The 16,679-nt window shown below is 38.7% G+C and overlaps 1 protein-coding gene across 4 annotated transcripts in view; it reads right to left on the reverse strand.

Moving 5' to 3' along the window:
- NTRK3 (neurotrophic receptor tyrosine kinase 3) overlaps positions 1-16,679 on the reverse strand; it is a 1,045,167-nt gene that overhangs the window by 217,511 nt on the left and 810,977 nt on the right. The window contains exons 14-15 of one of the 4 annotated variants that reach the window (XM_082254696.1): positions 11,502-11,543; positions 7,321-8,042 (exon numbers count right to left, since the gene is read on the reverse strand). The exons of the other annotated variants lie outside the window; for them this stretch is intronic. Of the exons in view, the coding sequence (XP_082110822.1) occupies positions 7,924-8,042; positions 11,502-11,543 (161 nt within the window). The 3' untranslated portion in view covers positions 7,321-7,923. Of the gene's footprint in view, positions 1-7,320; positions 8,043-11,501; positions 11,544-16,679 lie in introns of those variants that run through there. 4 annotated transcript variants of the gene reach the window in all.

Consider the following 16,679-nt stretch of genomic DNA (forward strand, 5'->3'; position numbering starts at 1 on the left):
CCTATTTTCTGAGAAAAAAGATCTGGTGAGAAGAATCCCCTTCTCACAAAAAAGACTATTGGTGTTAGCGGTTATTTATCGGAGATGCAGAAATTGCTCCTTGCTCAAGGAATCCCTAGCAACCTCTGAAGGAACCCTAGGCTTCCACAGAACCCTGGTTGAGAAAGGCTGGTCTAGATATATAGAATGTCTCTGAAAACAGGAACAAAGCAACCCTATAAAAAGTGCAACCATCAGAATGCATCACTTTGGCTGGCAGACATTGAGATAGCTAATTACAAAACTATAGCTATGGTGTCCTAATTCAAATAACTGCAGCAGGAAGGGGTTCCTGTTTCCAGAGACTGTTTACCTGAAAACAGAAAGCGCTCAATAAACCCTTTAGGCACCATTCACAACAGGGAAGTTGATTTCCTAAAGACAAATAGGCTGTTGCAAGGGAATTTTCACTCTGCAAGGGAATGTACCCTTAGATTATAAATGTGGTGAAAAATTTGCAAAGAATATCCAATCACATATAAGAAAAATTAGCTTGCACAGGATTGGATGATAGAAATTTTGCACAGTTCCCCCTGCAATGTGAAAATTCCACTGCAAAGTGGACAGACTATTTGTTTTTGTTTTAGCAATTTCTATCCATATTTCATCCCTTCTTGAGCAATACATTTCTGTTCTTCATTGTTCAGTCATTGACTTGCATTATCTGTATTTGTGGTATGCTTTTGATACATTAACATGGTTAAAAAAAAATGGTTCAATGTAAACAAGATCAGAAGATTCACTTGTCGGATATGTATCATACCATCATATCAAATATTACTCAATGATCAACCCACTGCAGCCAAATTCTAGATGCAAGATAGCACTGGATATTATATCCGATACTACACAGTTAAACATAATTGGACTGATTTACTAAAGGACAAGAGAAAAGTTTACTTAGTTTTACTTAGTGAATAAGGCTGTAGTCTTATGATTATTTTGAATGTACTTGGAAATAAAAATGAAAAAATATGTCTCCTGTTATATATTAAAGCACAGCACTGGGAAACTTGAAAAAAATCCCTTTGCTCATTTAGTTCTACAGAACTTTTTAAATTAGATTTGCTTTATTCCCATTCCCCTCCATGCAAGTAGACTAGTCCCTATGGCGTCTTCTATGCTCCAGCAGTCTAAGGTTCTGACATCATCGAGACCAACACAGGGTCTATAACACAGAGGGACAGTCCCGCACCGGAGAGTAGGAGAGTGCCATCTGCTGGAGGAGTGAAGGATCGAGTAACAAAGAGCACTTTATTCTCCCCTAGACTAAACAAACCAGTAACCCTTGCAGACGCAGTCCCTCTGCAAGGGATAGTTTTCAAGTCTCCCAGAGTTGGCCTAAAGTGAATAACGCTTTTACTAAGAGAAATCTTTTACTCTTTTAGTAACTCAGCCCCAGTGAATTCCAGTGTTGTTACCGTGTTTCCCTGAAAATAAGACAAGGTCTTATATTAATTTTGGCTACAAAAAGCAAACTAGGGCTTATTTTCAGGGGATGTCTTATTTATTTAAAGTATGTACAAAAAAAGTTCCTGTGTCCCCTGTCTCCCTCTCCGTCAGCTCTGGAGTTAGCATTATGAAATTCTGTAATCCCAAAAATAAACCCTAGTTAAAGTCCTTGCAAAATCATGTAATCCATTCTATAAAAAGATATATATATATATATATATATATATATATATATATATATATATTAGGGATCGACCGATATGCACTTTCCCCGATATATCGGAATCGGCCCTGGAGGTTTCTGATATTGCCAATATTTCGGGAAAGTGCTTGTACCAGAGTGATTCCTGCAGCTAGAGGCATCACCCCGGTACCGGCGTCCATAGCCGATGGTCGGCTGTCTTGTAATGACAACTGATGCGGCTGAGAAGCCGCTCGGCTGTCATTACAAGGAGCAGGAGGGGACGTCCCCCCCCCCCTCGAGCCACCTTCCGCGGCAACCAGCCTGCAAGGCCGCCGAAGACCCGATCAAAGCTGCATTTGGCTCTGATCAGGTCTCCATGCAAAAACTCGGAAGTGATGTCATGACATCACTTCCGGGTACTGTCTGGCGCCAGATTCAAAAAAATGACAGCGTTCAAATCAGCCAAACTTGGAGGGGTTTGGGGTCTTTTAAACCCCCAGATCCCTCCAAATGAGTACCTGTGAAGAAAAAAAAAATTAAATTTTTTCTTTAAATGTACAAAAATATTGACGCATATTGGCTGATGCTGATATGCATTGGCCAAATTATCGGTATCGACAACGAAAAAACAATATCGGTCGATCACTAATTATATATATATAATGTGCAGTGTGTCTCTTTGTGTAACTTTATTGTCGAAAATATCTTATTTACAGCACCGCTGGGCGCTCACGTGACCCACCTTTTTCCCCACTCTAAATACTGTAGAGGGAGAGGCCCAAATCTCCGCTGACGTCAGCCCACTCCAAGCACTGTGAGGGAGGAGAGGTGAAGCACACTGGCAGGTCACGTGAGCACCCAACGGCGCTGTAAATAAGGTTTTTTTTTTTACATGAGGAGACACACTGTACATTATATAATCTTTTAACAGAACGGATTACAAGGACTTAAACTAGAGCTTATTTTCTGGGTAGGGCTTATATTGCAGCCATCCCAGAAACTCATGCTAGGTCTTTTTTTCGGGGGAAAAAAGGTAGGTGTTGCAGATGAAACAATGAGCAAGTTACATAATATGAAGTAAAAGAGATATACAGGACATTTTTTAATTTACTGGGAGATGCAAAAGAGCATAACATTTGCAAATAGTGGAGCAATCAAGGATATTCATTAAGGCATTGTTCACCATAGGGACAATCCACAGTAGGCGATCAGATTTCAGCCTTTTTTGATTATGAAGGGCAGATTGAATAAAACAAATTGGCTAACTGTGTGGTAATTACTGCTGGTGAATTATTACTGTTATTTCACACACATGCACCAGGATGATTCACCTGTAGTAAATATCCGGTGAATATCAGATTCACTACTATGCCCAGTGAGAATGAAAACACAAATGTCTACCAGGACAGTAGCTCTAAATTACTGTATAAGTGCAATAGCAGTACCATCATGTATTGTGGGTAATATTAGACTGCAACAGAAGTGGAACTTAATCAGAAATCCTATTCCAGTGATCTTTAGTAACTAAAAGCAGATACCAAAGCTATGATTTGTACATTGTACTAATTTAGATATTTTTTTTTTTTTTTGCATTGTCTTAACAAAAATGTTTGTAAAAATGCACTAACTTGATTAAAGGGAACTTGCGCTGGGAGAAGTACAAAGCATGCTATCGCTGAGCCATCTGTTCAACAATGCTACCTTACAAGCTCCTATACTGGTTCTTTTTCTACAATACTTTGGGGTTGATTTACTAAAACTAGAGAGTGCAAAATCTGGTGCAGCTGTGCATAGTAGCCAATCAGCTTCTAACTTCAGCTTCTTCAATTAAGCTTTGATTTCAAATAAAAAAATAAAAACTGGAAGCTAATGGGTTTTAATGCAGAGCTGCACCAGATTTTGCACTCTCTGGTTTTAGTAAATCAACCTCTTTGAGTCAATGGATTCTGGTCCTGGTCAGTGGCTCAGAAAGCACCAAATTCAGAGATAACCAGGCAGTTGTCATTTTCAGGATTTTGCTTATTGCCCCATCACAGGATCACTTTAAAGAGTAACTCCACTTTGGTTGACAAAAAACAAAACTATAAAACAATCTCCTGTATCCATGTACAATGCAGGGATTTTAAATCAGGTTGTAGCAAATTACTACCTTTTTTTTCTGCTGGTTCATTATTAACCCCTTAACCCCTTGCGCCACCCAATACTTTAAGGGGTTTAAGATGCCAATGTTTTGCCAAAAATTCCAACTCACCAAAATCTCCAACCTCGTCAATTATGGTGATTCTACAGCAGCAAGAATTGGAGATTTTGACGAGTTGCTGTTTTCACAGAACACAGCATATACAATCCGGTACAAGATATAATGAGTGGACATTGTTGGTCCGCCCATTACTAACCAAAAACATGGCTGCCTCCAAGGCAGTGACAACTTTTTTCCTACCTACCCGGGTTTTGTCAAAACACTCAACTCGTCATGTACCGGAGTGTATAGGCTGCCAGTGTTCTGTGAAATCAGCAACTCATTGAAATCTTCAATTATTGCTGCTGTACAGTCACCAAAAGTGACGTGGTTGGAGATTTTGGCGAGTTGGAGTTTTTGGCAGAACACCAGGATGCGGGGTTTATGATCAAGTGACTGCTGTGATTGGCTGTTTGTTATGGTGGTCACATGATCAGAAAGCTTTCTGTTAGCAACCGGTAACTATCCCGGGGGGGGGGGGGCGCGCACTCTCGGCACAGCTTGCTTTGCAATATTGCATGCAAATGTGCAAATAGGCGCCTAGGGGTTAATCAGCTGATCCACTTTCTGTGTTCTAACCAGGAAAGCTGCAGTATCTCCATCACTTTAGGAGAAATTAAATCTTAGGAAATTTCTCACCATTAGCCCCTGTAGACATCGGGGCGATTTGACATGCAATTTGACATGACAAATCACATGCCAAATCCCAGCCTATTGCCGGCAACGGCACCGTCCGAATCGGTGCGACGCTGACTTTGCTTTCGGGCACTACTTTTGCTGACTTGGGGGGTGATTTCCATAGATATCTGTGCATGAACCCGCACAAATGTCTTTCAAACTGCCCCCCGAACTCGCAATGAAATGCAGGTTTGAAGTTCAGCTGAACTCACGCTATTTCAAACCCGCCTCCAATGTAAATGAGGGTTAAAATATCTCTATTACAGAGGGTGCCTAAAATCTGCCTTGTATCTAAGACTTCTAGGAAAATCAGTGAGCCAATCACACGAGCAGAAAATTACATTTCTGGGAGTGTTCTGTACACCAACGATGTGCAGAACACCTTCAAGTGGACATATTGCATTGATTTTTGCAGAAACCTACAGCACAGCATATTGAAATGCACAGATAATGGTTAATAACGTTAAATTACAACATGCCTTGTGTAGCAATTGTATATGCCATATTATATTTTTTATTTGCTATATTTTTTTCATGAAAGTGAAGTTACTCTTTAAGGGTCTATGCAGGTGTGACTGAGCATGTGCACATTTTTGCGCATTTCTGTGAATCGCATTTAGGTCAGCATTCATTTCAATAGACTTCCCTACACATGAAAAATGCACCAAAGTAAACATCAATGCAACAATGCATGGTACTTTGTTACAATGCACATTATCTAGATGTGTAGGGGGGGTATTATGAATTAATGGCACTGCTTCACGTCTGCAATAGGGCCACGTGTTTATGTGAATAGCGGGAAAGCCCCAAACTTGCACACGTTCCCCCAACACACAAAATGTGAACCTAGCCTAAGGTGTTCTGTACATCATGTAAAGTGCAATAGCACAATGCAGTTGTACACAAACAGGCTAGAACCATTGTCAATCAATCATTTAAAGTGGTTGTAAACTTCAGGTTTGAACTATGAACAAAACACACAAAGAAAATTATCAGTTGGAACACCAACAGAACATATGGTGGACTTTATGGGCACATCATAAGATAGACTAGGACACACATATGTATGTTTATATTATATACATATTTGTGTCCTAGTCTATCTTATGATGTGCCCATAAAGTCCACCATGTGTTCAGTTGGTGTCCCAACTGATAATTTTCTTTGTCTGTTTTTCCGGATTATGGCATGCTCTTGGTAGCCCATTTTTATGAACAAAACATATCCTTCTATAGTGTATACTTGTCTCAATCAAGAGCACTAAGTGTTATTTCTGTCTGCTACTCTGTTCCTCTACTATCTGCAGGAGTCACTTCTGGAAAGTTTTCCTGACACCAAGAGAAAAAAAAGGTAACAGGGGAGGGAGCTTCAGCACACAGCCTGTGACTGACAGCCTCAGCTCTGTTCCTGTGTGCTACATGAAGGGGGTGGGGGTGTCCTTTCCCTTCAATCGGCTCTCAGAGGGGGTGGAGAGAGGGAGCTCTCTGCCCCCTGTTTTTTGACAGCTCAGACAAACTTTATACATTCGGGACTTTGAATGAATGTAGAGGGAGAAGACAGCCACAAGTTATTTGTTTCATTTCTGAGTGTTGCCTGGAGCCAGTCGCTTCACTGGGCTCCTGTAAAGGCCTGTACACACGTACAGATTGTCGGCCGTAAATATTTGGCCAACGTCCGATCGGCTGATTGTCAGCTTGTTAGTATGATGCTTCCGACAACCGACTGCAACTTTTCGGCCGAACAAAATCTGGTGTGCAGGCTTTAAAATTTTTGTTGGCCAACAAAGAACGGCCGATTGTTCCTCAGTCAGTACAGATTTCGGCCGACAAAAATGTGATGATCAAGACTGGGCATGCTCAGTGAAGAAAAAAACACACGAAAAGTTGACCAGAACATGACATCACTTCTGCAGTTGGTTGTTGTTGGCCGACAAAATTCGTGTGCAGTCTTGAGCACTTTTCAACCAACAAAACAGCACCGGACAAAAGGCGGCCGATCGTTCGGCTGACAATCGGTACGTGTGTACGGGGCTTAAGGGTTTACAACCACTTTTTAAGTTATCATTTATACAATGTTTTTTAAACAATGACAACAAAAATGTGATCAGCGGAAGCTGAGTATAACTCATTTTTATGTATTGCACAGTGTTAATATATAAACTGTGTAATTTTGAACAGCAGGGATAGAGATCAAACAAGTGAAATGCTTCTCATTTTAATAAATACGATCTCAGCTGGCATGCTCTTACTAGTTTCTGCTTGCACCAAGTGATATAAAAATGTGCAGAAACCCATAGCAATCAGAAAACGCTGATTTGGCTATGCTCTGCTGACTTGGTTACTATACTCTATGTCTTTTTTTCCACTGTATTAATAAATAAACCCAAAAACATTCAGACTTTGCCCCGTCCTTTTCCCAGATGTTCTTGTTAGAAATTCACACTTCATTAACCCATAGGGAGCAATTATCCCTGTGGCAAATATTAAAGTTAATGTTGTGATAGTAACAAAGGGAACAGTGTGGAACAACAATGCTAAAGCCAAGAAATAACTAATTACTGTGATATACTAAAAGGGAATTTAGTAAGTAGTTTTGCCCAAAGGGAGAATTTTTTTTTTTTTTTTTTTAAGGGGGGGTTGAGTTAAGTGTACCTCACATTCACAGCCCAACCACACCTTGCCCTTACCAGATAATATAATGCAAGTAATAAAAGTTCTGACACACAAAAAGATTTGTAAAACATTTCATTGAAAAATAATTACAATTTCTCCTGTTAAAAAAGTAATATTTCACGTCTCATCTCTAAAGATGCCCTTTTCTTACCAGTCTTCACTTTGTTAGTGACTTCCGTGACTTAAAAAGGCCCTGCTTTATGAGATCTCTTTAGGTTGCCAAAGGGTGATGACATCATTAATAAGGTGATTTGAAGTCACAGGATCACAAAGAGAACTCAAACACAGATTCCAAACAGGAAAAACACGACTAAGATTTTTTTTTTCTTTTTTTTTTTTTTTTAAACAAGAACGACTAGTGTTTATTTTAAAGATGGCTCCTTTGGAGTCTGTCTCCGATTTTTTATTTTTTTGTTATAAGTTGCTGCTCCGGTTGCTGTTGCTGTGGCATGTTTGGATAATTTTTTGAAAGCAGAGGCTACTGGAGTTAAAGCAACATTATCTTTAGACAAAATTTTTTTTTTTTCTGTTGTAGCACAAGTTTACAACAGAGGACTAGTGCTGTCTTGTGAAACCGTGATCGAAAAGTTTTCTGTGCCTCCCTTCACATTTTGAGAGAACAGCCTAAACTTGACAACATAACAGGGAACATAAGAGGCTTAAAAGACGTGGCGTCCTTTGGTGAAGTAAACACCGACGTCGTGAACATAAATGCCTTGGTTAAGAGGTTTGGGGTGTCCGGGAAGGCTTATTGTGTTCAACATATATTCTCTGAAACCTAAAAAAAAAAGAAAAAACAAAGGCAAAATAAAGGAAGGAAAAACAAAAATAGGAAGGTATTTGAAGGAAAAAGTAATCAAAGAAATATTGCGTAACAAAATTTTTGTGTTTTAAGGGAAACAGGTTGTTAACTAAATTATTATCCAGTAATCACAAAGGGATGCAGGACAAAAGAAACTGGATTTTTCAAAACATGCAGAAAACAGTTTGTCATGCCATATGTCTTAAAATATGAAGGGGCCATTTAAAAAAATATATATATATATTAATGAATTTCTATAAAAAATATTTAGACTAATTAAAAACAGCCAGTAGCTCATGGACATCATTAGAAATGGAAAATGTGTATAAAGCAAACATAATTAAAATGAATACTTAAAGGTTAAGTCCATCCAAAACTGATCTCTCGGTCTTGGGTGGGAGCTGGTGGTCCTAAAACCCAACTCCTGGCAAAAAAAAAAAAGTTTCCCCTTGCAGTGGGGCTGTGTCTACACTGCAAGGATTAGGTGCTCATTTTGTCCAGGGGAAAGGAGAAAGCCTTATACTCACTTTATCCTCTACCCCACTGGCAAACTGTGGTCCTCCACAATCCAGCGGTGGACTGTCCTAATGTCTTTGTGCCCAGAGCAGGTCTATGCAGGGTCAGGACAAGGGGTTGGCATGAAGGGCAGCTGCCCTGATTTTTTTCAGGGATGGAGGTGGGGCTGTGTCTACATTGCAAGGGTTAGGTGCTCATTTTGTCCAGGGGAAAGGAGAAAGCCTTATACTCACTTTGTCCTCTAACCCACTAGCAAACTGTGGTCCTCCACAATCCAGCGGTGCACTGTCCTAATGTCTTTGTGCCCAGAGCAGGTCTATGCAGGGCCAGGACAAGGGGTTGGCATGAAGGGCAGCTGCCCTGTTTTTTTTTCAGGGATGGAGGTGCCCTGACTCTAACCCAAATGGAAGGTGGAGGAGGGCGCAGTTTGGCATCTTTGCCCTGGGCGATGGATGACCTTTTCCCGAAACTGGGTCTATGGAGCCTGCTCTGGTCTTGATAATGTCAGGACTCAGGACTGCAGGGACCAGTTTTGGGCAGGGAAGATTGGAGGATCAGGAAAGTATATCTCCTTTCATCTCTCCCCTAGACAAAAATGAGCAATACGCCCCACAGTGCGGGCAAAGCCCCACCGCTAGGGAAAACCTTTCTGCCCAGGAGCTCAGCTTTAAGCATTAGTCGGCTGCTCAGACACCAGATTTTTTTGTGAAAACCCTGATTTAAACCCTCAGTGACACCATTATGATTCCACTCAGCTTCAGGCCTAGCAAGGTAGTAAGCCACCACTGAACTGGCCACAGCAACAAGTGGGCAACTCATCAGCTTGGACTAATGCCAGGTTGGATAGCAAAGGGTTTTTTGGGGTTGGAGCAAGGTTCTTTAGTGATAAAAAAAATAATAATTCAGATGCTGTCCCTTAGATGACTGATGCTTTCTTGTGCCCCTCAGAGTGTTGAGTGAAAATTGAGAGATCAGATTTGGGTGCATTTAGCCTTTAATAACCACATAACATACAAGACAGAGCAGCATATTAGATGGTTTCAGTCATGAAATACATGAAAGCGTATTTTTAAAAAGTATATCTTTTCTTAGATTTAAAACACATAAAAAGATCTGCAATACTAAAATAAAATGGCCGAAAAGAATGGGCCATCAAATATTTTTATTGCTTAGGGCGCTGTATTACGATGTGCATTCCTAAAGTGTAGTCATTTTGCTTTTATAAGGGTCATGCATATACAGATAAAATATGCAGAATATTGTATTTTTATATGGAGAGTTCAATTTGGCATTGCAGCTCATGACAACATGATATTGCTTCTAGGAGTGAGATAAAGTGACATGTATGGGTTTATTTTCTCAAAGGAATATAGACTAAAGCAGTACAGATTATTGTAAAACCAAATTATCTTCTTCTTCTACTGAGATCTACCAAGCACCTCTTGGTATTCCTTGCTGATCTTTCCCTACTGTACTGTGCATGTTTAAGGCTAACACATCAAAGTGTTTACATGTTTTATAAATATTCCTTTTTAAAGTATTCAATTATTTTAAATAATTCCTATAACAGATTACTGCAACACCAAATTAGTTTCCCCTTCTACCGAGATCTACCAACTACCTCTTGGTATTCTTTACTGATCTCCCCCTCCTGATCAGTGCATATCTATAGCTAACACTTCATAGTGTTTACATATTTTATAAACATTCCATTTTGAAAGTATGTTTTTATTATAAATATATATTATACCAAATTATTTAATAATATGCTGAGTTGTTTTTTTTTATTGTTATGTATTATTATTATTATTGTTATGTATTATTATTATTATTATTATTATTATTAATAGTATTATTATTATTAGTATTATTATTATTATTAGTAGTAGTAGAAGTAGTAGTAGTAGTAGTAGTAGTAGTAGTAGAAGTATTAATTTATTATATATTGTTTTAATTTTAAACTTTACTTTTTATATACAACACTTTAGAAAACCACTCTTAGAATTACAAAAAAACTCAAAGTTAGAAAAGATTGTACACATTCCATAAATGACATAAATGTTACATTCTATCAACAATTAGAGAGATGCCACAACTGCATTGTGGGATGTATTGAGGGCATTACCAAGCAACACCATTTCTGGGACCAAAAAGTAACATTCTCCAGGTTTTAAGTGTTGCATTCTCCAGCAATGGATTGTAAAATCGTTGGTATTGGCTGGCACGTTGTGTGCTCAGTTTTAAATTTTAAGGTTAGTTGTAGAGGGTAAACAAAGTGACCAGTGAATTTTGAAAATACATTTTTTTCTTCTATTTTTAATTTAATACCAATACAAACATCAATTACAAACTAATAAACATCTACAGAGGGAGTCATATGCAACCCCAAACTCCTTATCGGCAAGTTTTCTTCTTTACCTATTGGTCTGCAATAGACCACACCAGCTTGTTCTTAAATTGCCCCTATATTACCCTCCTTATTCCAGCTTGGGATTCAAGAGGTCAGATTGCCAGAAAATAATTCGAGTAATGAGTGTACCAGTAGCTTAAGAGGAAAACTCATTATAAGACACTAATGAAAAGCAAGTTCTATTTTTTAAATGATTTGTCTGTACAACCTTTTAACTTTTTTGTCTCTTTCTGCATGGATAGGAGCATTAGTTTGTTAGTCTCATGCAGTGAATCTCAATTATTATTTTATGTATATATATATATATATATATATATATATATATATATACACATAATCCATCTTTTATTTGGCTCTATGATTTTATTAAGTAGGAATTTCTGCTGAAACTGTGTGAAAATGCTGCAGGGATAATGTTCTGCATGGGAACAAAAATTTGCTTGAATGTACATCACCAGGAAAGCAGAAAAGTGGAATCTGAACTTCAGTTCCTAGCTTCCCACACATACCATCATCAAACTGCATGGATGAGCTACCCCTCCTGTACCAATCTGCACGCACAGTTCCAGATCAAAGAAGAAGAAAGAAAAAGAAAAAAAGACATCAACATAGGCATATAACAGTTGTATCTTAACATTTTAAATCCACCAGTGTACTCTAGAAAAATATCCTTGCAGAGTCTTTAAAAAGGTAAGTCCATCCAAAAGCATAGCATATGGTATAGGATAGAGTTTGGTGGGTTGGGTCACCTGGTGATTTCTTATATCTTTTAGGAATGTCAAAAGTTTGATCTCTCTACCATAGTTTCTGTGTCTATTTGCCATCACCATGGACTTTTGGGTTGCCCTCCACACCCTTTGTGTTCCCATTCCTTCTGTTGTATATTTCATGACATAAAATAAAGATGGTTAGGGAGTGCAACCCTTTCGTAATGTCCATGGCAGTCATACAGGCCAGGGAATTCAAGAGCAGAGATCTCTCTATCAAAATCCCTTAAGAGATATAAGAAGTGGTTCCTAAACCAGGGTCTGTCCTTCAAAAAATAACAATTATAAACATAATCTTCTTAAACTAATATGCAGTTGTCTTCTTTCCTGTCTACCTACCTGTCTTCCCTACTGACCATGTTGTTTAAATATACATAGTCCATACCGGAAAAAAAAGTAAACCTCTGCATTTGGTAACTTGGAGAAACTTAAGTGGAAGCATTACCCCACGTGTTTTCCTTGATGCTGATCAAACATTTGCAATGGTTAAGAAGAGCTTTAGACCATTCATCTCTGCAAAAATGTTTTGGTTTGCTGACATTTCTGGGATTTCTTGCATAAATAACTGGTTCCAGGTCATGCCACATCATTTTAATTGGGTTAGGGCTCTGACCACCCCAGAAAAAAAAAATACATACAGTGTATATATATATATATATTTTTTTTTCTGCAAAGTTTCTTATTGTTTTTAAATTTTAAATTCACCATTCACTCTATGATGCCAAGCAGTCCAGGTCCTGAGGCAATATAGAATCTCCAAACCATAATACTCCATCCATTAGGCTTCATAGTTGTGATAAGGTTTTGGTATTGGTCTATAGTGCATTCTTAGTGTAACAGATCATCATCAATCCACAGAATATTTTTTTTCAGGAGAATTTTGGAATTTTTAAATTGTAGAAACATGCAGTTTATTTATTTATTTTTTTTTTTAAGAACATTTATTATGTTACTTAATGATGTAATTGATGACCATCATCACTCATTCAGTGTTCTGCCCATAGTGGAAAGACAAACACATACTTTGGCAACTTAAAGGAGATTTCTGAAGGCTCTTTTCTATTATACTAATTCCTTTTCCCCCTCCTTCATTATTGTATGCTGCTCTGTTGCTGTGGTCTTTGGAAGACATACAGTGCACTTGTGGACAATTCATCTTACTGTGGAATCGGGAATATTCAAAAGTCGAAAAATAATTTTGAAGCCTTTTCCAGGTGTATGCATGGGGGGGGGGTATGCGGGGTAGGAGAGCACGCCGAGTTTAAATCACAGCTAGAGAACTAACCGTGCCGTGCTCTCATGCCTAGTGTTCAGTTTTTGATAATAAAGCGGAGGGACTGGCAGGAACACCAGGGATTTCACACTAAGGAAGCAATACAAAAAGAGCATGATACTTTTTCTTACAAACCACATGCTACAGCAGGCACATATCACTATAGGAAATGTTGGGTTTATATATTCTTTACAGGAGAAATACAGCCAAAGCTATTTTGGCTGTACTTCTCCTGGGGATCACAGAAGTACAGTTCGTTCTGCACTCCTGTGACCCATTTTCAGCTGAAAGTGGGCTAAAGCTGACTTCCCAGAGCCGATCCAGGCTCTGAAAAGTTCCCAACCATATGGTGTGGATTTACCCAGATGCCTGGTCCGGCAGATGGCTCAGCATCTTAGCCTCTCAAAAGTACAGAGTGGTTTACTCTAATGCAGGGGTGCTCAACCTGTGGTCCTCCAGATTTTGCGGATCTACCAGTCCCATTATGCTTTTGCTTTGGGAATCATGCTTGCAACTGTCAGCCTTGCAATGGCTCATGGGACTTGTAGTTCTGCAACAGGTGGAGGGGCACAGGTTGAGCACCCATGCTCTAATGCAATAGGCTCAATTCACAAAGCTAACACAGCAAGTTAATAAATTATTCACTATATTATTTACATAAATGTGACAATTTTGTTCAGTTAAGTCCAATGAGGTTTGAAATGTATAGTCACATGGCTAAAATAAAAATACCCATCATTGTAGTAAAGCTATGTAAAACCAACAAGCCTAATACATAGAAACTAGCATGTCAACTTATGTTCACTTGCAAGACCATAATATCAGTTTGTCGATTGTCTTTCCATTTTAATCAACCAATGGAGACTAGAAATGTCCAATCCTTCCCTGCCCCCCCATTTACAAGCATGCAGGTCAGGGAAATCATGGATGACTCTTTCCTCTTGGTTCACATAACCTGAATAATGAACCACTCTGCGCTTTGTTATGTTAAACTTCACATGTTTCTCTAAGAACATTGAGGGCCCATAAGAAATTCTCAGCTTCATCTTATCATATGTTTAAGGCACCAAGCATAACTACCTGCTTGAACATGGAAAGCACAAGTTCCATAATTAAAGTGTTACTAAACCCCAGGAGGCTGCATTCACTCTATCTGGTCTCCCTCAGTACACAGAACATGGAAATGCAATTATTTTAGTAAATTTAAACTACTAAATACCTTTTCTCATTAGCAATATATAGCAGTCTTGTGACTTTTATCAATTTCCGGTCAAGAACTGGTTAAAGCTTCTAGGAGAGATTTTCATTCTCCTCTGACTGCCCTATGAGGCTACATGACCCTTGACCCTCTGCCTGGACAGTGCTGATTGGCCCTGTGCTAATCACATTCACTCTCCCAAGAAAAAAAAAACCTCTCTAGCAATACACGCTACACTGAGCATGTGCAGCTTGTCCCCAAGGCTCTGTTCTATCAGCAGATGGATTGGGGACACTAAAAGAAGGGGAGGATCGGAAAAAAACATGATCAAACAGCCTTTTTATACAATGCAGAGGATTAACCCCTTAGGTTCCATAGTGAGTATAGCAAGCATGTTTTACTGCATATACACACTGATTTTACTGTTGTGGTTTTAGTATAACTTAAGGACTTATAAAAAATAGTTAAAAAGTATTCACTACTTAACGATTGCCAGTCACAGCAACTGAAATTGTAGACTATGTTTACCTGAGATCCTACAAGTAAATAATAATGTGAATTACTTAGCAACATAGATTGAATTCATTAGTAAAGGGCAGTTATCTTTTCTTGGTTTCTCTTTTCTCAGTTTATCAAGCTGTAGAAGGTCATTAGTTCATCTCACCACAATGTTCTCATCAAAATGTTCACTGTAGAAATATTTTTTTCAAATGAAACAGTTACTAGTATCTTTAAAGCACTAAAAGCCTTTACTTTGCATACCTTTTTATATGGTCTCAGAAATTATTATTGTATCTCTGCCTCAAAGTCTTCATTTTTGTCTCCCTTCGATAAGCATCCCATAAATCTGGTGCCCAACGTGGGGCATACACACACCTTCTAATAGCATTCTGTATGTGGCTTGTGGCATATTTAGCTTTGCTGGCAAAGCCTTGCACATTGATCACCGAGAAAACAAGGCAAAGCATCACTAACTGTTACAGATTACTGTATTTTCTGGCGTATAAGACTACTTTTGAACCTCAAAAAAATCCCCCAAAAATGGGAGGTTATCTTATACGCCGAGTATAATATCTCCAAGGTAACCTAAGTATAAGTATTACCGGTAGATCATGTAATAGGGGGGTCGTCTTATACGCCGGAAAATACGGTACATTAATTGCAATGAAGCACTTTTAAGAGGATCTTGCTACCTAATAACCCATCTTCCCAGATGTCTACCTCCAACAACCTATGCACTAGATAACCAGAAAGGCCCAGTGCCCATAAGTACCAGGCTGGTGACAAACCTTTGGGTCCTCCTGCAGCTTCTGCTACATGTTAAAGGATTTACAGGTGGATATTAGCATTGCAGGGGACGAACACACTTGAGATCATATAGTTACGGGGGTACTATATCATGTGCTTGGTTTGCGGAAACTGATGTTTATTTTCTTTTGAGAGAAAGATCTTTTTTTTACCATTTAAAATAAATAAACCATTCAGAAACCATTGTAGGAGTGGTAGATTAAAATGCCAAAATTAATTACTTATTTATCTCTGTTCCGTATTTTTGGTTGCATAGTTTACAATGTTTAAAAAAGAAAAAAATCTATCTGGTAGAACAGGGGTGCTCAACCTGTGGCCCTCAGAGCCCTCTCATGTGGCCCTCAACCTCAAACCAGGGAAGTGCACTTCTATTATATCCTGCGGGTTTGGTACACTTTCTGAAAGCGCACCAAAACTTCTGAATGCAGGAGTTTTAGTGCATTATCAGAAAGTGTATCGACATAATAGAAGTCAAAGGCAAAGTGTAGCTAACCCACAGGAAAGTACGGGTAAACTGCAAGCAAGGTAAACTAAGAAAGCAGCCTTATAGGGAGCTCAGGACAGTAAAGGCTCATTTACATTTGCAGTTTGGGGGTGGTAAAACCCCAAAGTTGAGACATGCTTTTACTACACCCCCCAACCACTTGTGTAACCTTAAGGGTTGCAATGGTGAACCTCCACATACTCAAGGGGGCCCATGTGGCCTTCCTGTCACACCCTGTTTTACACTTGGACAGCTAGGATAACTAATACAGAAACTGATCCCCTCCATTTTCCTTCTTCAACTGCTAAAAAATGGTTTCTCCTCCTCTCCCTCCTGCAGGAGGAAAATATTCATTATGCTATTCAATATAAAAAAAAAATCTAAATTCTGAACCACTTCATTTCATTTTTGACCTAAGACCAGTTACCAAATCACTTAAGTGGGCCTCACGCTTTAAAAGGTTTTGCACCCCTGTTGTAGAATCTTTCAACAGAACTGGTCAAGAGGCAACTGTGGCCAATATGAACAAAACATTTTTTCAATATAATCAAGTCAACATATTTATATAATAATATATTTATTACTATGGATACATGAATCACATTTTTTATCATCCTTTTCATACATCCCATAGTTGTTTTTTATTTTGCAGCTGCT

Source organism: Pelophylax lessonae (genome assembly GCF_965119305.1).
Source record: "Pelophylax lessonae genome assembly, chromosome: 4".
NCBI lineage: Eukaryota > Metazoa > Chordata > Amphibia > Anura > Ranidae > Pelophylax > Pelophylax lessonae.